The 19,057-nt window shown below is 43.7% G+C and overlaps 1 protein-coding gene across 1 annotated transcript; it reads left to right on the forward strand.

The window, feature by feature from the left end:
* Positions 1-15,348: 15,348 nt before the first annotated feature.
* Positions 15,349-15,876, forward strand: LOC138868284 (uncharacterized). Its single transcript, XM_070145827.1, has one exon. The coding sequence runs from the start codon at positions 15,349-15,351 to the stop codon at positions 15,874-15,876; it is 528 nt and encodes a 175-aa protein (XP_070001928.1).
* Positions 15,877-19,057: the final 3,181 nt, after the last annotated feature.

A 19,057-nucleotide genomic window follows, 5' to 3' on the forward strand; every position in this document is an offset into this window, starting at 1 on the left:
GAATTTGCCATTTTGCCAACCTTCCCGTGGGCATAGGTTTCTGAAAGATATACTTCAATGGGTCCAAGCGGGATATGAGATAAGTAGTATACGAAGACAGGTAGTGTTTCAACTTCTGAGCTACCCAAGTTAGGGCGCAACATGTTTTCTCGAGTTGAGTGTACTTGACCTCATGTACTGTGAATTTCTTGCTAAGATAGTAGATGGCTTGCTCCTTCCTTCCTGTGTCATCATGTTGCCCCAATACACAACCAAATGAATTTTCCAAGACCGTCAGGTAAAGAATTAGGGGCTTCCCGGGCTTAGGCGGGACCAATACGGGTGGATTAGACAGATACCCTTTGATTTGGTCGAAAGCCTCCTGACACTCTGCCATCCAACCTACCGCAGCATCCTTTCTCAGTAGCCGAAATATGGGCTCACAAGTTGCTGTGAGTTGAGCGATGAACCTGCTGATGTAATTGAGTCTACCCAGCAAACTCATTACCTCTGTTTTGTTCCTTGGCGGTGGAAAATCTCGGATGGATTCAATTTTAGATGGGTCTAACTCAATCCCCCGTCGACTGACGATGAATCCTAGCAACTTTCCTGATGGAACCCTGAATGCGCATTTGGCCGGGTTAAGCTTGATATCATACCTTCGGAGTCTTTGGAAAATCTCCTTAGGTCTGCCACATGGTCCTCCTGACGCCAAGATTTGATGATCACATCATCGACGTACACCTCGATTTCTTTGTGTATCATGTCATGAAATACGGCAGTCATTGCTTGCATGTACGTTGCCCCGGCGTTCTTTAACCCGAACGGCATTACCCGATAGCAGTAGGTTCCCCATGGCGTAATAAGCGCTGTCTTCTCAGCATCCTCCTCGTCCATTAGGATCTGATGATAACCCGCATAGCAATCCACAAAGGATCCGATCTCGCGCCCAGCGCAATTATCGATCAGGATATGAATGTTGGGTAACGGAAAATTGTCCTTGGGACTTGCTTTGTTGAGGTTGCGGTAGTCGACGCACACCCTGATTTTTCCATCCTTCTTTGGGACTGGTACCACATTGGCCAACCACTCGGGATATCGAGTGACCCGAATGACCTTCGCTTGCAACTGCTTAATCACTTCTTCTTTGATCTTTACACTCATTTCTGTTTTAAATTTCCTTAGTTTTTGCTTGACCGGAGGGTATGCCGGGTCAGTGGGCAATTTGTGAACCACTAAATTGGTGCTTAATCCAGGCATATCGTCATATGACCATGCAAAAACATCTTTGAATTCCATGAGGGTTTTGATCAATTCTTCTCTGACATTCGGCTCAATGTGGATGCTAATTTTGGTCTCTTGGACGTTATCAGCGTCTCCTAGATTCACAGCCTCAGTGTCATTTAGGTTAGGCTTGGGTTTCTCTTCAAATTGGCACAGTTCTCGGTTTATCTCTTCGAAGGCTCCCCCTTCGTCGCATTCAGATTCATCGTCACAAACGACCTCTTGCATCATTGAGTCGGATTTAGATTGATTTATTAGACTAGGTCGAAGATCCGCTGTGCATGCCATGTCATTAGAACCAGTAAAAAGAGAACTGTTCAGAAAGAAAAAGAACAAAACAAAATTAAAATGGGACAAAAGAAAAGAACTTTATTAAACTTGCGGGATAAAAGGGTTCACACTTTTACAAAAACGAAAGTAAAATTTGGATTACACCCTTGAATAATCCGGACAAAACAAAACACACAAAACATAAATCAAAGCCTACTACCAAGACTCCCCTCGGACAGGAAGAGGAGTAACTGTCCAATTGTTGGTCTTGGCCTCAGGCCCCACAAACTGTATCTCTGCTCTGCTGGAACCTTCTCCAGCTTCCACCATACTGACATCCGCGAATAGCTTCTCAAAACTCTGATTCAGGTCTTCATTTATACCGATCAAAGGTCCTAGAATCTTTGGGACCGGTGACCCCTTGGCACTTGCTTTGACAAAAGACCTTGAGAGGCGTGGCACTGGTTTAAGGCAGAAACCAGACCCTCTTCTTCATTTTTCGCGCTTGCTTCCTATCTGCTGCGGTTGGTTTGAACCCCAATCCGAAAGTTTCCAGATTTTTAGGAAGGGAGACAGGTTGGACAATCCCTTGAAGCTCGACTCCCAGGCCTTTTCCCGGCACAAATCCATTACCCAGCATTTCTGAGACCATCATGACTGTTGCGGCAGCTACCCTAGGGTGCGGGATGATTTCTCCTTCAGAAATTTTGTTGGCCGACCCTGTATCGAAAATCTGGTAGACCCAAGGACCTTTGTCATCAGCGGTCTCTATGAAAGGTACAATGGTTCCGCCCATGGTGCACGTTGTATCCTCGCCGTGTAACACGACCTCTTGTCTTTCCCACTCGAACTTCACCATCTGATGTAGGGTGGAAGGCACCGCTTTGGCTGCATGAATCCAGGGTCGTCCCAACAGCAGGTTATAAGATACTGTGGCGTCCAACACCTGGAATTCCATGGTAAACAGGACCGGACCAATGGTCAGTTCAAGTACAACATCCCCTACAGTAGCTGTTCCGTTTCCGTCAAACCCTCGGACACAGATACTGTTCTTGTGGATCCTTCCGTGGTCGATCTTTAACTGGTTCAAGGTAGATAGTGGGCAAATATTGGCGCTTGAGCCGTTATCCACCAATACTCGAGTTACCACCGAGTCTTCACATTTGACAGCTAGGTATAGAGCTTTATTATGCTCCGTACCTTCCACCGGCAGGTCATCATCTGAGAATGTTACCCTGTTCACCTCGAAAATCTTGCTGGCAATGGTTTCCAGGTGGTTTACAGAAATCTCACTGGGTACATGAGCTTCGTTCAATATCTTCAACAGGGCCCGACGATGCTCCTCAGAATGGATCAGTAATGACAACAGTGAGATCTGGGCCGGTGTTTTTCTCAGCTGTTCGACCACAGAATAGTCTTGTACTTTCATCTTCCTCAGGAACTCTTCAGCCTCTTCTTCGGACACAGGTTTCTTGGTTGCAACTGGGTTGGTTCTTCTTAGCTCCACCGGAGCAAAACATCGACCTGATCGAGTCAGCCCTTGCGCTTCACAACTAACTTCTTCCACCTGTTTTCCTTTGTACATCACCACCGCCTTTTCATATTTCCAAGGCACAGCCCTGCTGTCAGTCATCGGCAGCTGGACCACAGGCTTTATGGTCACCATTTCTCTACATACCCCTTTTAACACGACTGCCGGTGTGGGCGGGATTCCTGATATTGCCAACTTGCTTGGCTCGGGTTTGCTTGTTATGGCGGACGGGCTCTTTCCCAATATCACTACCGGCTTGACGCCTTCTCCCTGTGACTGTACACTCGTCCCTCCACTGGTCGAGACTTCTTTCGGGGCGGCTTGGATCATCATCACTGTTTGTGAGGGTTTTCTCAACTCTCCTCCCTCACACACCAACTCAATCATGTGAGTTTCGTGGTGCACTGGCAGTGGGTTTTGGTTGATGTTAGGAGCTTCTGGTGTCTGGACCTCGATCTTATTGGTGTCGATAAGATCCTGTATGGCATGCCTTAACTTCCAACACTTCTCGGTGTCATGCCCGAGCATCCCTGAGCAGTATTCACAACTTATTGATCGATCCAAATTCTGAGGTGGGGGATTTGGTTCTCGAGTCTGGACAGGACTAACCAAACCCAATTGCCTCAGCTTGTGGAACAAAGCGGTGTAGGTTTCTCCCAACTCCGTGAAAGTTCTCTGCTTCCGCAACCTGTCATTCCTAGCATCTGGATTTCCCCGGAAGCCTGCCCCTGAAGGGTTTCTATACGCCCTCGGTGGAGGATAGGTGTTTTGTGGTGGTGCATATATGTTCTGGGGAGCCGGCGCGCGCCATTGTGGGCGAACCGGAGGCTGAGTGTATGCTTGGGCCTGGTGTACGGAACAATGTGGTTCTCGAGGTGGATAGAAATTTTGTGGTGGGTTGTATGGGTAGTTTGACCTGTGAGGTCTGGGTTGGTTGTAGTGCGGCCTGCCAGCCCTGGACCAACTGCCTGCCTCGATCGTGGCAACCTCTTCTTTCTTTCTTCTCAGCGCACCTCCCGTGCCGCTTTGAATAGCCTGGGTTGTGGCTTTGAGTGCCGAATAGTTCAAGATTTTGTCAGACCTCAGACCCTCTTCTATCATGACCCCTATCTTGACCACCTCGTTGAAAGATTTTCCAACTGTTGTCACCAAGTGACCAAAGTAGGTTGGATCCAGTGTCTGCAAGAAATAGTCCACCATCTCTCCCTCTCTCATGGGAGGATCGACTCTAGCTGCTTGTTCTCTCCAGCGGAACCCGAACTCGCGAAAACTTTCCCCGGGTTTCTTCCCAGTTCTCAATAATGTGAGACGGTCAGGGACTATCTCGAGATTGTACTGGAAATGACCTGCAAAAGCCTGCGCCAGATCATCCCACGTGTACCACCTGCTGGAATCCTGCCTGGTATACCATTCTAGTGCAGATCCGCTCAGACTTTGGCCGAAATAAGCTATCAACAGCTCATCCTTGCCGCCTGCCCCTCTCATTTTGCTACAGAATCCCCGCAAATGTGCCATGGGATCACCGTGCCCTTCATATAAATCAAACTTAGGCATCTTGAACCCAGCCGGGAGTTGGACGTCTGGGAAAGGGCACAGATCTTTGTATGCTACGCTGACTTGATTGCCCAGCCCGTGCAAGTTCCTGAAGGACTGCTCCAGGCTTTTGAACTTTCTCAATACTTCATCCTGTTCAGGGGCCTTAGCCGGCTTCTCAATCTCTGCCGGCACTTCCAAATGTGGATTGTAAGCCTGTGGTTCGGGGGCATGAAACGTAGGCTCGGGGGGGTAGTATTGTGTATCGTGAGCCTGAAACAATGGCTCACTGGTCGTTCTTTGCAAAGGGGCTGATGTTGGTCCCACAAAAATGGGAATATTGGGTGTTGGGAGAGGTTGATGGGGTGGTGGAGCTTGGGAATCATGAGGGCTTCTTTCTTGATGATAAAGGGGATTTGGGCGGCTTGTGGAAGGGCCAGAGTGAGGGTATTCCGGCATGTGCCCCAGTGTTTCAGGGCTCTTTTGTGTTTTGGCTATGGCTAGCTGCATTGCATTCATCTCTAGTCCCATCCTTTCAATCTTTTCCATCGCTTCTTTTAGCAACTGGCTCATCGGCCTCTCTTCCTCATTACTATTCTCTGAAGTAGTCATGCTGGTTGCTATCGGTCCTTTGGATCTGGTTTGATAGGAGTGTGTTGCCAGAGTTCTGTAACAACTAATTTGTTTGATTCAGACAACAACAAACTTTGTTAGCGTTAGAGTTTAACAGATTTGATCATAACACATAGAGGATGCAATGCACCTAGGCAGTTAACCGTTTCTACATGCTTTGCTTCAAACAACATGCGTCATCCCGGTTTGCTCATTCGTCCCCTTTTAAAGTACTTTGGGAAACCCTGTGTTTTATTTTATTTTGTATTTTCTTTTCTTTCTTTATTAAAAGCGGTCGAATCTTATGGGGATCGCCTATGTATCACGTCCCCGCATGAATCAGACCAGGCGTAGTTCTGCCTCAAAGTAAAGACACATAGAAATTCTTCTGGAGTCACTTAATTTCATTATCAAAATTTGCTATTACACATTGTTTCAAACAAAAATAGCAACAACACAGACTCCACGGTTTTAAACCTGGTTTGAAGAAAAGAAAACAACATATGGGAAAACAACAAAAGCCAAATAAACAGGACTTGACCAAAAACTAATTTTCCAACTTAAGGGCCCGCGAGGCATCATTCGGCCTCTCCGCGGCTCTAGGTGTGAGGTCTCTTTGCAGGCTCTTCAACTCGTTCATAATCCGGTGGACGCAGCCCATGATGGAAACAAGGAGGGTCTTCCGAGGTGTTCGCTTCACATGCCAGGCATTTCATGTAGATGTAATGCCCGATTTCGTCAATCCTTGCTCGAATGTTATCCCTTTCGCTGAACAGCTGCCTGATTTGTCGGTTCTTTAACCCCAGTGCCTGAGCATTGTCGGCAAGTCGATCCTGGAACAACTCCATTTGTCTTTCCATGCAGGCCATTGCATCGTAGCACTGTCTTCTGTCGGCCTGGGCGTCTCGTGCTTGTTTGACGATCCGATCATGTAGAGTGGAGTTCGTCTCCCTTAATATTCCGACGCTGATTTCATAATCCCTTATGACCTGTTGCAAACGCTGCTTCCGGGCCATTGTGTACCTTGCCCATCTGACCTTCATCCTTGCTATGCAAGCTTCTGATTGTTCTAATTCTTCTTGGCTCTGGATGACCTGACTTCTCAAACTTGCTATCAATCTTTCGTCAGAGCGACGCTTCTGTCGGTCAACGTTACTCTTACTGGCTTGGCGAAGGCGGGCCTTCAAGGTTTGGTTTTCTTGGGCTAGCTTGTTTCTTTCAGCCTGCTCCGAGGCGACTTGCACATTGTTCTCAAATACAAGCCTTTCGACTTGTTGCTTTAGCTTCCCGATTTCAACCCGGTAACCTTCCTCCCTTTTTAACCATCCCCATTGCTCTTGTGAATCATCTGTGAAGTGTTGGACGTGTGCCCTTTTAGCAGGTCTTTGCCGAATCTGAAACCTTCTTTCGAACCAAGCATCGTACTTTGGGTCTACCTCACCTTTAGCTAGTTCTCGCACCATGGTCTTGGGCTCCAAGAATCTACATTCATGCCACAGTTTTCTAATCTTCCCCTCGGGGAATATGACTCCCGGGCTTAATTCCAAGGCATGCTTGCTCAGATCTTCATCAGTAGGGACTACTTGAAACCTGCCCAGTTGTCGTAATACCCGATGAGGGGCATATGGCTGGATGCTGCGAAGCCCCATTAAGAGAACATGACATTCTTCAGCCGACATGTAGATCACCTCAGTATCAGTCAACCAACCGAATGCCCATTCAATTTGGTCAGCTGTTGTTGACCTTAACCGTGTAAACCATGCTTCGACACCTTCAGGAAATCTGGCGCCTGTCATGCGCTTCTTGAATCCGCTGATACAATTCCTCTCGGTCAACCCGTGGTTCATGTATCCTACTCGGTGATGGAGATGTTCCTGCATCCATAGCTGAAGTAACAGGTTGCAACCTTGGAAGAACTTGCCTCCTTCTCGGCATATAGTCAGAGCCCGGTAGATTTCGGACAAAATCAAAGGAACCACAGTACTATTGGTTCTTTTGATTGCCACGTCGGCCATCCCTACCAGACCTATCTCTATCTTTTTATCCTTCCTTGGACAGACCATGACTCCCAAGAATGCTGTGATAAAAGCCAAAGTACGTCTTGCTTCCCATTTGTTTCTGTTCCCGCCGTGAGTTAGCCCAAGGTTCGGTTCCTCGAAACCCTGCGGGGTTCCGTACCGCTGATACAAGAAATGGAGATCACAACATCCTCTCGATAAATCGTCATGTTGTACCTTCCGACTAATGCTTAGTAGATCCAGAAACGCATGCGGAGACACTGGCCTTGGCGAAAGCAAATACTGCCCTCTTAACCTCTCATTCAATCCCGCATATCCGGCAACTTCCTCAAGTGTCGGTGAAAGTTCAAAGTCAACAAAACGGAATACATTGCGGGTTGGGTCCCAAAATGGTATTAGAGCTTCAAGAATATCTGTCCTCGGCCTAACACCCAACAAATTTACAAAACCTCCCAATATTCTTCCTACTACCCCTTTGCTATCGGCTTCCAAGTCATTCCACCACATGTGGAGTTGTAGAGGGACCTCGCTGAGGGCCGAGAATGGTTCATTTTGCTCTGTGCTCATCCTGCACATTTATTAAGGTGACCTTTTAGGCGAAAACAAAAACCTTTATTTTGACTCTAAACAAAAATCTTTGAACACAAAAACAAACAATATATGTATTTATATATATGTGTATATATATATATACATATATGCTTTATGGTATATCATTTTTGGTAAAATAAAAAAGGGAGTTGGACCCGATGAGGGTTGCCTACGTATCTCACATCCGGTGAGACTCAAATCGACGTAGTTCGGGTTATAAACTAACTAGTTTATTATTTTATTTTATTTATTTATTTTCTTTTTCTCTTTTTTTTTTGAAACTAGAGTAAAATAAAATAAAAACTCATTCCTCATTCCCAGCTTGCCATTTTTCTCTTTTCTCTTTTCTCTTTTCCTTTTTTTCCTTTCTTTTTTTTCATTCTATTTTTTGTTTCTTTTTTTTTTTGCTTTTCTTTTTGTTGTGGTCGAATCTTATGGAGATTGCCTACGTATCATGACTCCGCATGAATCAGACCTTGCCTAGTTCGGACCAATAAGAGATAAACAATAATAAACATTTTTTTCAATTTTCATATTAAAACAGACCGGGTTTCAAAGGTTTGAAGATGACCTACAAACTCGAAAATCAAACACCCGCATATTCTAATCAAAAGATTTACAAACGGCCAGTTTCTTTCCCCGTTTGACAAATGCAACCAAACGGCTATTTTTGCAAATGTGGCCCCTTCCAAATTTCACATGAATTTTGAGGCCGGGGAGGATTATTTTATGACACCTTACAAACTTGTCCGTTCTTTAACGAAAATAACCTTTCGACAACTGAAAGATACTCTAAGGCTATTTCGGCAAGAACAGTTTAAGATGCGGCCGAGGCTGTCTCGGCTTATTATGACAAAATTCAAACGGTATTTTTTTCTTTTCAAATTATAATGAAACCTGGTGTTGCAAACACGGCCCTTCAGCGCCTCGGGGACGAAGATTTTTAAGGCTGTGTGGGTCCATATCTCAAAATGACCCAAAGGCGGCTGTTTATGCAAAATCAGCCTTCCGGCGTCCTTTTCGGGAACATTTGGCTATTTATGACAAAACAACATCACCTGACTTATTTATAACTCTTTTTTATCGTTTTTCAAATTAGAAAAGTCAATATTGCAAACACGGCCTTTCAACGTCTCGGGGACGAAGATTTTTAGGTTGTGGGGGTCAACTGGACCAAGTCTTAAAAAAATGACCCAAAGGTGGCTGTTTATGCAAAGTCAGCCTTCCGTCGTCCCTTTCGGGAACATTCGGCTATGTCTTGATGTAGCAGCGTCACCCAACTTCTTTATGACAAAATTAAAGTTTGACATATATTTTTTGTTTATTATTATTAATTTGTTTTTGGCTTTTTAGCAAAAGGTGGGGTTGGACCCGATGAGGGTTGCCTACGTATCTCACATCCGGTGAGAATCAAACCCGCGTAGTTCGGGTAAATAAACTATTTTGGAGAAAGACCCTTTTCCATTTTCTATTTTTTATTATATTTTTTCCACAACAATCAAATAGACTATTATTTTTCATTCATAACAAACAAACAAATTAACAAAAAAACATACAAAAAACATAAAACATTCCTTCTTTTTCCTTTGTTTTTCTTATTCTAAAGAAAAAGAAATTTTTTTTTTTGGAATTTTTACCTTGCTTAAAAAATATTTTTTTGAATTTTGGATTTTAAAGAAGAATCAAAATGTTTTCGGATTTTTTTTTAATTTTGAATTTTCTTTTGAATTTTTTTTTGATTATATATATATTTATTTTGGAACAGATAATAAAATCACGTTAACGCCCGACTCTTTTTATTTTTATTTGGCATTTTCATAGACAACCAAAATAAGATTAAAAAAAAACATTTTTTTTAAAAAAAAAACCAGACTTTTTTTTTTGATTTTTATTTAATGGCACAACAAACTATTTTCTTTTTGGAAAAAAAAACAAGACAGAACAATGATGATTTTTTCTTCTATTTTTCCTTTGCTTTTAATATAACAAACTAATAAGACATTTTTTTTTATTTTCTCAAAATTTCGGCAGAGTTTCGATACTACTTGGACATTGCTTTTTCTAAAAATAAGTAGTTATATCTCTACACTGTTATTTTCTCCTCTTTTTTCACGATTTTCTAATTTATGGAAAATGATGACAACATACAAAATCTTTTGAATTTTCATGCTTTTATATATATATATATATATATATTTTATATTTATTGTATTTTTTTCAAAAATGTGGCATGGGGGACATAGGGAATTCCAAGACTTCTTGGATTCCGCAAATGTTCCCCATGTGCTTTTCCCAAAAATGAAGCATGGGGGACATAGGGAATTCCAAGACTTCTTGGATTCCACAAAGGTTCCCCATGTGCTTTTTCCCAAAATGTAAAGCGTGGGGGACATATGGAATACCAAGGCCTCTTGAATTCCACAAATGTTCCCCATGCTTTTGATTAAAATAAGATCATGCTGGAAAAACGTGCAGCCTTCTTATTAAACGTGATCAACATCACAATTCACCCTTAAATAAGTACACATGTAGCACATAGGATGCCAAAAGATGGTCTATTATTTTCAGGTTGCTTGTCCTAGACGGACCCAACCCCTGTGTTGAGTCCCCTAAGTCAAATGCACATGATGCAAATAAACGTTCCTACTAGGGATCCGGCATGTGGCTTTGTTATACTAAGTTCAGAACCTGGGTGTTTGTTCTAGACCTGGCTTACCCGAGCGGACAGCTCGAGCCGAGGGGGGGCAGCGTACCGGGAATACAGAAGCTTCACCGGCTTAGCAACTTGTCCGAACCTCGTTCTAAATTGGGATTTGACACTATACAGAAAAGAAGTCGTACGAAGTACACCCTTCTTCATGATTTAGAAGACTCAGAAAGGATAGGGGTTTCGGCACAGTTTATATACAGTTCACGTAATATCAAAGCGGTAAAAGACAACCAATTAGCACATTAAGCACAGATCATGTAACAAAATCAGATAAAACCAAATATAACAATCTATCTAAGCTCGAATTTCTAACCCTGAACCAGAGATTCTGGGTTTGCTCCCCAGCAGAGTCGCCAGAGCTGTCACACCTTCTTTTTACGCACCCGAGAGGGTACAAGGGAGTTTTTTCCAATTAAAGGACAATCGAAACGGGATTGGTTTGTTTATTTCAGAGTCGCCACTTGGGAGATTTAGGGAGTCCCAAGTCACCAATTTTAATCCCGAATTGAGGAAAAGAATGACTCTGTATTACAGTCTGCGTACCAAAAATCCGGATAAGGAATTCTGTTAACCCGGGAGAAGGTGTTAGGCATTCCCGAGTTCCGTGGTTCTAGCACAGTCGCTCAACCGTCATATTCGGCTTATTTATCTGATTTTTAAATACAATTATGAACCAATGTGCCAATTTTAACTTTTAACCGCTTTATTATTATTGTTTTTACAAGAATGTGAACATCGCTTAAAACACGTCTTTGGACTGCGTCACATGAAATGCACCCACAATCCGGAACGCATTTTATTTGATGTTTTGAGATTTGGATTTGGGTCGCATGAAATGCACACCCAAGCTTAAGAAAGTAAATTATTAAACACGCGCCTAAAGAGACTATCGCGTTATTATTTTGCGGAGGACGTGAAATTCGCTAAACGACCCTCCTGAATTCTAAGTAATTTTAAACAAGTATTTACTGAGGGCCCCGCAATTTGTGTTTTTTATTTGGCGAGGCTCGTCTCATTTTTTATATATATTTTTTTTAGGATGCCGTTTTATGTCTTTAACCATACTAAACCTTACAGCTTCTTTACAACTAAAATCTCATAACTTGTTGGAAGTTTAATAAAAAGAGTTTTAGCGAATGAGTGTTTCGGGAGTAATAACAACATATACTAACAATAATTTTTCTTCTTTTTTTTCGAATGAACTAAGCGAAGGAAAGGGCGAACAAATTAACATCAAACTTGTGTCATAGAACGACTAATACAACTAAATCAAATGACATCAAGTAAACAAGAATAACATAATACAAAGATGAACCGAAATGCATACGGTGAAACATAAGCAGAAAATTTTCATGCCAATCTCTATATTGCATCTTCGAACATTTAAAGTAACATTTCTTTATCTAATACTTGAGGTTTACTGACCTGTGAACCTCGGCAACCTCAGGACGATAAACACGACCCCGACGGAGCTCAAGCCGGACCTCACTGGACGAGTAACAACGATGAAACCTCGGACAAAACACCTCGACGAGCAAAAGCAAACTCACCGGAAAAACAGAAAGCTCGGACCAAAGTCGACCTCGACGGAAAACAGAAAACTCGTCAAGGCAGAATTGAGGCAACCAACAGCTGCTCGGAAACGATGGAACAATGTCGACAGTAGTAAGGTCGACGCCAGGGGGGCTGCTGACGGGCTTGCTTTGGGTGTTTGTTGACGGGGTTCGACTGGTTGGGGTTGTGACGGAGAGGGGTCAGCTAGGGAGGGTTTGGAGGTGGAACGAGGGTGGTCGTTTGGTGGTGGCGACGAGCAGTGGTTGACGCGTCGATGGAGATGGTCGTTTGGTCGTTGGTTGGACGTGGACGCAGGTGGTTTCAGGCGTTGATGAAGGTGACGGAGGGAATGGTGGTTTGTTGGTTGTTTGAACAGTTGACGATGGTGGAGCTGGGGGGTTGTGGACGGTTTGGGTGAGGGTTTTTGGACGTGAGGGAGTGGTTTTGGGTGGTGGAAGGGCAGTAGGTCGACGGGGCAGTGATGGACAGTGGTTCAGGCGTTGTGGAGGTAGGGTGCGACTGGTTGACGGAGGTGGTGTTGGTTGGTGGTTATGGCGTCGATGGTCAGGGGGCTGGGGTTCCGACGAGAGGGCTGGTACGTGGGGGTGCCGGTGGTTTTGGGTTTGTTGATGGAGGTGGAACGATGGTGGCGATGGAGGAATCCGGACTGGTTTCAATGGAGGGAGCGTTAGGGTTTTGTTCTTCTCCTTTTGGAGAAGATGAACAGTAGACGATGGAGAAGCTGACGGACTGGTTGGTTTTGGGTAGTGATCGACGGGCAGTGACGACAACGGAGGGAACTGGTTGAAGCTGCGAGGAAGATGAAGCGTGAAGGGGTCGTTCGGATACGAGGGAGTGGTGGGTTTTTTGCTAGGTTTTCTTGGTTTTCTTCTTCTGAGGAAGAAGATCTACAGTGCTTCCTCTTCAAAAATTTAAAAATCCTCTCCCTTCAAAATGTTTTGTCCGTGTTTTGTAATGGGTTTGCCCAGAAAAATGAGCCCCACGCGTGGTGGGGTTCGAGACTTGTGTCCCCCACGCGTGGTGGGGTTCCCCATGTGTCATGGACTCGGTTTATTATGGGCTAGGTCCGAAATTAGGCCTAAAATTGGGTAGTTTGAACCCGAATATTATTCTTTTGCCCGGACCCGAGAAATAGGAACACGTTGCTTAACTAGTCCTATGTAAGCAAAATAACTACCAAAAATAAGACTAGTATTTAAACAAAACTATATCTTTTTTTAAAATATTTTTTCAAGATTTAAAATAGCTACAAAAATATTAATAAAACTATTTTTTGTAATTTTCGTTTTTTTAAATATTAAGATAAAATATGAAGTAATATTTTTTGTATTTTTTCAAAGTTAAAATGACTATAAAATATTAATAAAACTATTTTTTTTGTAATTTTCGTTTTTTTAATAAAGACAAAATATAAAGTAATATTTTTTTGTATTTTTCCAAAATTAAAACGACTACAAAACATTAATAGAATTATTTTTTTTTTGTAATTTTCGAATTTATATAAAGTACCAAAATAAAGTACAATGTTTTATATTTTTCAAGTTTATGAGAAATACATAAACTAAAATTTATATATATTTTTTTGTGATTTTTTCTTTTTGCAACAAAATAAAGTAAAATAGTTAAAATGGCTATATTAGACCCAATTTCACATATTCACGCTAAAAATGTGAAAGTTCTCGGGGAGGGTCAAAAATCACGTGCTTACAACTAACATGCAGGTTGAGGCCACCTTGACAGTTCTTCAAAAGCGAAAAGGGGCAATCAGATGGACTCTAGCTGATATTCGGGGTATAAGCCCTGCCTTTTGCATGCATAAAATCATATTGGAGGAGGATACGAGGCCTTCACTTGAGCATCAAAAGAGACTAAATGAGGCTATGCAAGAAGTGGTAAAGAAAGAGGTTATCAAGTGGCTTGACGCAGGTGTGGTTTATCCCATTTCTGACAGTTCATGGACTTCTCCGGTGCAATGCGTACCAAAAAATGGTGGAATGACTGTGGTGACCAACGACAACAATGAGCTTATTCCGACTCGGACAGTAATGGGTTGGAGAGTTTGCATGGATTATCGGAAGCTGAATAAGGTGACTAGAAAAGATCATTTCCCATTGCCATTCCTTCATCAAATGCTTGATCGTCTTGCGGGACGGGCTTTCTATTGTTTTTTGGATGGTTACTCGGGGTACAATCAAATTTTCATTGCCCCGGAGGACCAAGAGTAGACGACTTTCACATGTCCTTATGGCACATTCGCTTTCTCTAGAATGCCATTTGGATTATGTAATGCTCCGGCGACCTTCCAATGTTGCATGATGGCTATTTTCATCGACATGGTGCAGGATATCTTAGAGGTCTTCATGGATGATTTTAGCGTGGTTGGGGATTCTTTTGAGGAGTGCTTGGTAAATTTGGATAGAGTGTTGGCTCGATGTGAAGATACCAACCTTGTTCTAAACTGGGAAAAGTGTCATTTTATGGTAGAAGAAGGTATAATGTTGGGTCACAAGATCTCGAAGCGAGGAATTGAAGTGGATAAGGCCAAGATCGAGGTTATTTCAAGGCTTCCCCCCTAATTCTGTCAAAGGGGTGAGGAGTTTTCTTGGGCACGCGGGATTCTACCTGAGGTTCATCAAAGATTTTTCTAAGGTAGTTAACCCGCTGTGCAAGTTGCCAGAGAAAGATGCCAAGTTTATTTTTGATGAGAAATGCATGGAGGCTTTTGAGCTCCTTAAACAAAACTTGACAACTACCCCCATCATCACCGCACCAAAGTGGAGCTTACCATTCGAGCTCATGTGCGACGCGAGTGACATTGCGGTGGGGGCGGTTTAAGGCCAAAGGATCAACAAGATATTCCATCCGGTGTACTACTCAAGCAAGACCATGAATGAGGCTCAAAGGAACTACACAGTCACCAAAAAGGAGTTATTGGCTATTGTTTTTGCTATGGAAAAGTTCCTCCTTACCTTATGGGGTCAAAGTTATTGTGCACACCGATCATGCCGCCCTTAGGTATTTGATGACCAAGAAATATTCAAAGGCAATATTGATGAGATGGGTTCTTCTTCTTCAAGAGTTTGATTTAGAGATTGTTGACCGGAAGGGTAGTGAGAATCAAGTGGCGGACCACCTGTCCCGTTTGGAGGAGGAGGGGAGGCCTTGTGACGGACTTGAGATCAATGATACATTTCCCGACGAGCAACTCCTTGCGGTGTCAATGAGTGGAATGTCGTGGTTCGTCGATGTTGCAAATTATCTTGTTACCGAAATCATCCCTTTGTGAGCTCTCTTCTAACCAAAGGAAGAAGCTCAAGCAGGATAGTTTGGAATATTATTGGGACGAGCCTTATTTGTTTAAGATTTGCACCGATGGTGTGATTCGACGATGTATCCCGGAGGAGGAGCAATTGAGCACTTTGGAAGCTTGCCATTTCTCACCCTATGGTGGCCATCATGGCAGGGCGAGGACAGCTTCTAAAGTGCTTAGTTGTGGATTTTATTGGCCTATTTTGTTTAAAGATGCCGGTGAAGTGGTCAAAAGATGTGATGAGTACCAACGAGCCGGTGGAATTTCAAAAAGGAATGAAATGCCCCTCAATACAATTCTTGAGGTAGATATTTTTGATGTTTGGGGCATCGACTTCATGGGTCCTTTCGTAAGCTCTTGTGGAAACACTTACATTCTGGTGGTGGTAGATTATGTTTCCAAGTGGGTTGAAGCCGTGGCTTTGCCCAACAATGAAGTCCGGAGTGTTGTGGCATTTCTTTAAAAGAGTATCTTCACGAGGTTTGGCACCCCCCGTGCTATCATTAGTGACGGAGGATCTCACTTTTGCAACAAAGCTTTTGATTCATTGCTAGCCAAATATGGAGTTAATCACAAAGTAACCACCCCCTGTCATCCTCAAGCTAGCGGTCAAGTGGAAGTCTCCAACCGAGAAATTAAGAGTATCTTGTCTAAAACTGTAAATGCAAATATGACCGATTGGTCAAAAAAATTGGATGATGCTCTTTGGGCCTATCGAACAACTTACAAGACTCTGATTGGTATGTATCTGTACCGATTGGTGTTTGGGAAAGCTTGCCATCTTCCGGTGGAATTGGAGCACAAGGCTATGTGGGCCTTGAGAAAGTTGAACTTAGAATGGGATGTTGCTGCAAATCTGAGGGTTAAACAATTTAATGAGCTCGATGAGTTTAGATTCCATGCATACTCCAGTTTTTCCTTATACAAGGACAAAATGAAGTACCTTCACGACAAATATGCTCGAGGCAAGGAGTTCAAAGTTGGAGATATAGTTCTCTTGTTCAATTCCCGGTTACGTCTGTTTTCGGGTAAGCTCATGTCAAAGTGGAGTGGGCCATTTGAAGTTGTGTTCGTAACCCCGTTTGGTGCTCTTGATCTAAAAAACAAAAATGGTGAAGTCTTCAGAGTCAATGGCCATCGGGTCAAGCATTATCTTGGAAAGTTCGATGGCAGCCACGTAGTGGCACTTCTTCATCTGAAGTGATTGGTGGTAATATGCGTCGTGCCGCGACGTTAAATCAAGCGCTTCTTGGGTTGCAACCCATGTCTTTTATTTTTGTAGCTTAGGATTTTTGAGCTAACTGTTTGTGAGATGTTGCAGGGATTGTGTTGAAGCAGTGCAAAACAAAGTTGGAAAATGGCATAGTCTCTGAAGATTGCCAGCGCGGCCGCGGTGCACTTTGTGCGGTCCGCGCTGGCATGAGGAAAAAGGGGAACCCTCTGAAGTTTCTTCACCGCGGCCACGGTTAAGTTAGTGTGGTCTGCGGTGGGCTAACGTGGGTGCGTTCCACATTTGTGCGGTCCGCGTAGGTTTCATCATGAGGGGTCACACAAATAAACCCAGTGCGGTTCGCGGTCACTTTTGTGCGGCTACGCTGGTAGGTAACTACAGGTCCTATATGGTCTCTATAAATAGAGACCAAAGGTCTCATTTTACACTTTTTGCAAATTGGTAACCCAGACCCCTAATTCTACTGTTCATCCCCGCCCAAGACTGAGATTCTTGCTTGTTTGGATAGATTGCTATTATTCTTCATAATCCTGGTAACATTTCATGCATTTATGATTAATTACTCTCTTAGTTTTATTTTAATTGCTTGCCAGTAGTCTGTAACTTCTTTTTCTTCACAATTTTCTTTGAATTGTTAGTCTAGGGTAGCTTCCATGGTATTTTAAAATAACTAAGGATTGAGTATCTAAGTAGGGACAAGTAAGGGTAAAAATTTGAGCAAAAATAGAACAAATCATGCAACCCTATCTTAGTCCCTGAGCCTAACCTAGTGCAGCCCGCGGTCGCCTTAGCACGGTCCGCGGTGCCCTAACGCGGTCTGCATTACACTTCCACGCGGTATGCGATGCTTGAATAACTGAGGATCAACTTGTGTCCAACGTGGCCGCAGTAACTTTTGTGCGGTCCACGTTGGAGGCACCGTGGCCGCGACCCCATTTTGTGCGGACCGCGGTGTGAGATTCAGAGAAGACCCTTCCAGAGGTATTGGTCTGTGTGGCCCGTGGTCGCCTTAGCACGGTCCGCAGTGCCTCCAATGCGGTCGCACTCCTGATGGTGTGGTCCGCGACGCCTGGTTCTGCAGCAGTGTCTGAAACTTTTATTTTACTGTCTGTAATTTCAATTCAGTCACCTGTTTCACTGCATGTGCTTCAAATAACAATGTTAGATGTGTTTGCTTGCAGACAATGGTAAAGCAACGAGGAAGAGGTGCTAAACAGCCCAACCGAGGTGACTCCTCCCGGGGAGGAAAAGGGAAACAAGTTAAACTCAATTCCCGACCTAAACTGAAAACAAGGAGACAAATTGTTATAGATGACCAATAGGGGAGTGAGTACGCACCCTCTTAAGACCTCTCTTCTGATTCAGGGCCAGCTATTGCAGTCCCAGCTTCACATACTGCCCAAGCCCCACAACGTATACCTTTTGAGTCGTCTGATGGCTCAGCAACAGGCAAGGGTGAATACTCCACCTCCCCCACAGCTTCAGTATCTGGGGAGAGTGCAGTAGGTGGGACTAATAGTGATAATCAGGTACCGGACAGTGGTGTGCCCCAGGTTGGGGGTGTTGAGTGAACTAGAAAACCTGAAGTTTGGGAAGATCGATTTGTCAACCAGGTGGTGTTCCACAAATTTAGGGAATGGTGGCCGTCACGGAAGTTGATTCTTGAGCGGAGCTTTATTGACAAAGACCTTCTACCCCTAAACCCCAATGCGCATAGACAGTTTCAGGCTCGAGTGGGTTGGGAGTTCTTTAAAGACAATTGTTTGAAGGCGAATGAGCATATGGTCAAGGAGTTTTACAGCAATGTGGCTCATATCTTGAAAGGTACTAAAGTGACGAAAGTGAGAAACAAAAATGTGGCTTTAACCGGGAAGGCACTGAATGAGTATTTGGGGTTCAATGATGAAGATGAGTCCCTTTACAATAAAAAGTTAGCAATGAGCGAGGAGGTTCATCCGTGGTTAGCTTCATACCTGGCAATCCCGGGTACGATTCCAGAATGTTTACAAGCAGGGGCTAAAATACTTCGGAGAACTTTCAACTTCAAGGCTAGAGGGTGGTTGACCTTTGTATGCAGTCAGCTCGACCCGACTACTTATGATCAGACTATTCCACTTGCCCCGGCGGTTCTTGTTGCTTCTATTATGGCAGGTTATCCGATCAATATGGGCAATGTGATGTCCCGTATCATTTCTGCAGTAGGGGTTGAGAATGATCGGAACTACCCTTTCCCTAACACCCTCACTATGTATTTCCGGGACTTGGAGGTGGAGAAGAGACCGTTTGACGTCAAGATCAAACCTGTGGCTCCGTTCTCTTGGTACAGTTTGAAGGGTACAGACAACCCCAAAGACAAAAGTTACAAACCACCTGCCTCTACCCCAGCTGGCCAGTCTGAGGAGCCAGTTGCGGT

Source organism: Nicotiana sylvestris, chromosome 5 (genome assembly GCF_000393655.2).
Source record: "Nicotiana sylvestris chromosome 5, ASM39365v2, whole genome shotgun sequence".
Lineage (NCBI taxonomy): Eukaryota > Viridiplantae > Streptophyta > Magnoliopsida > Solanales > Solanaceae > Nicotiana > Nicotiana sylvestris.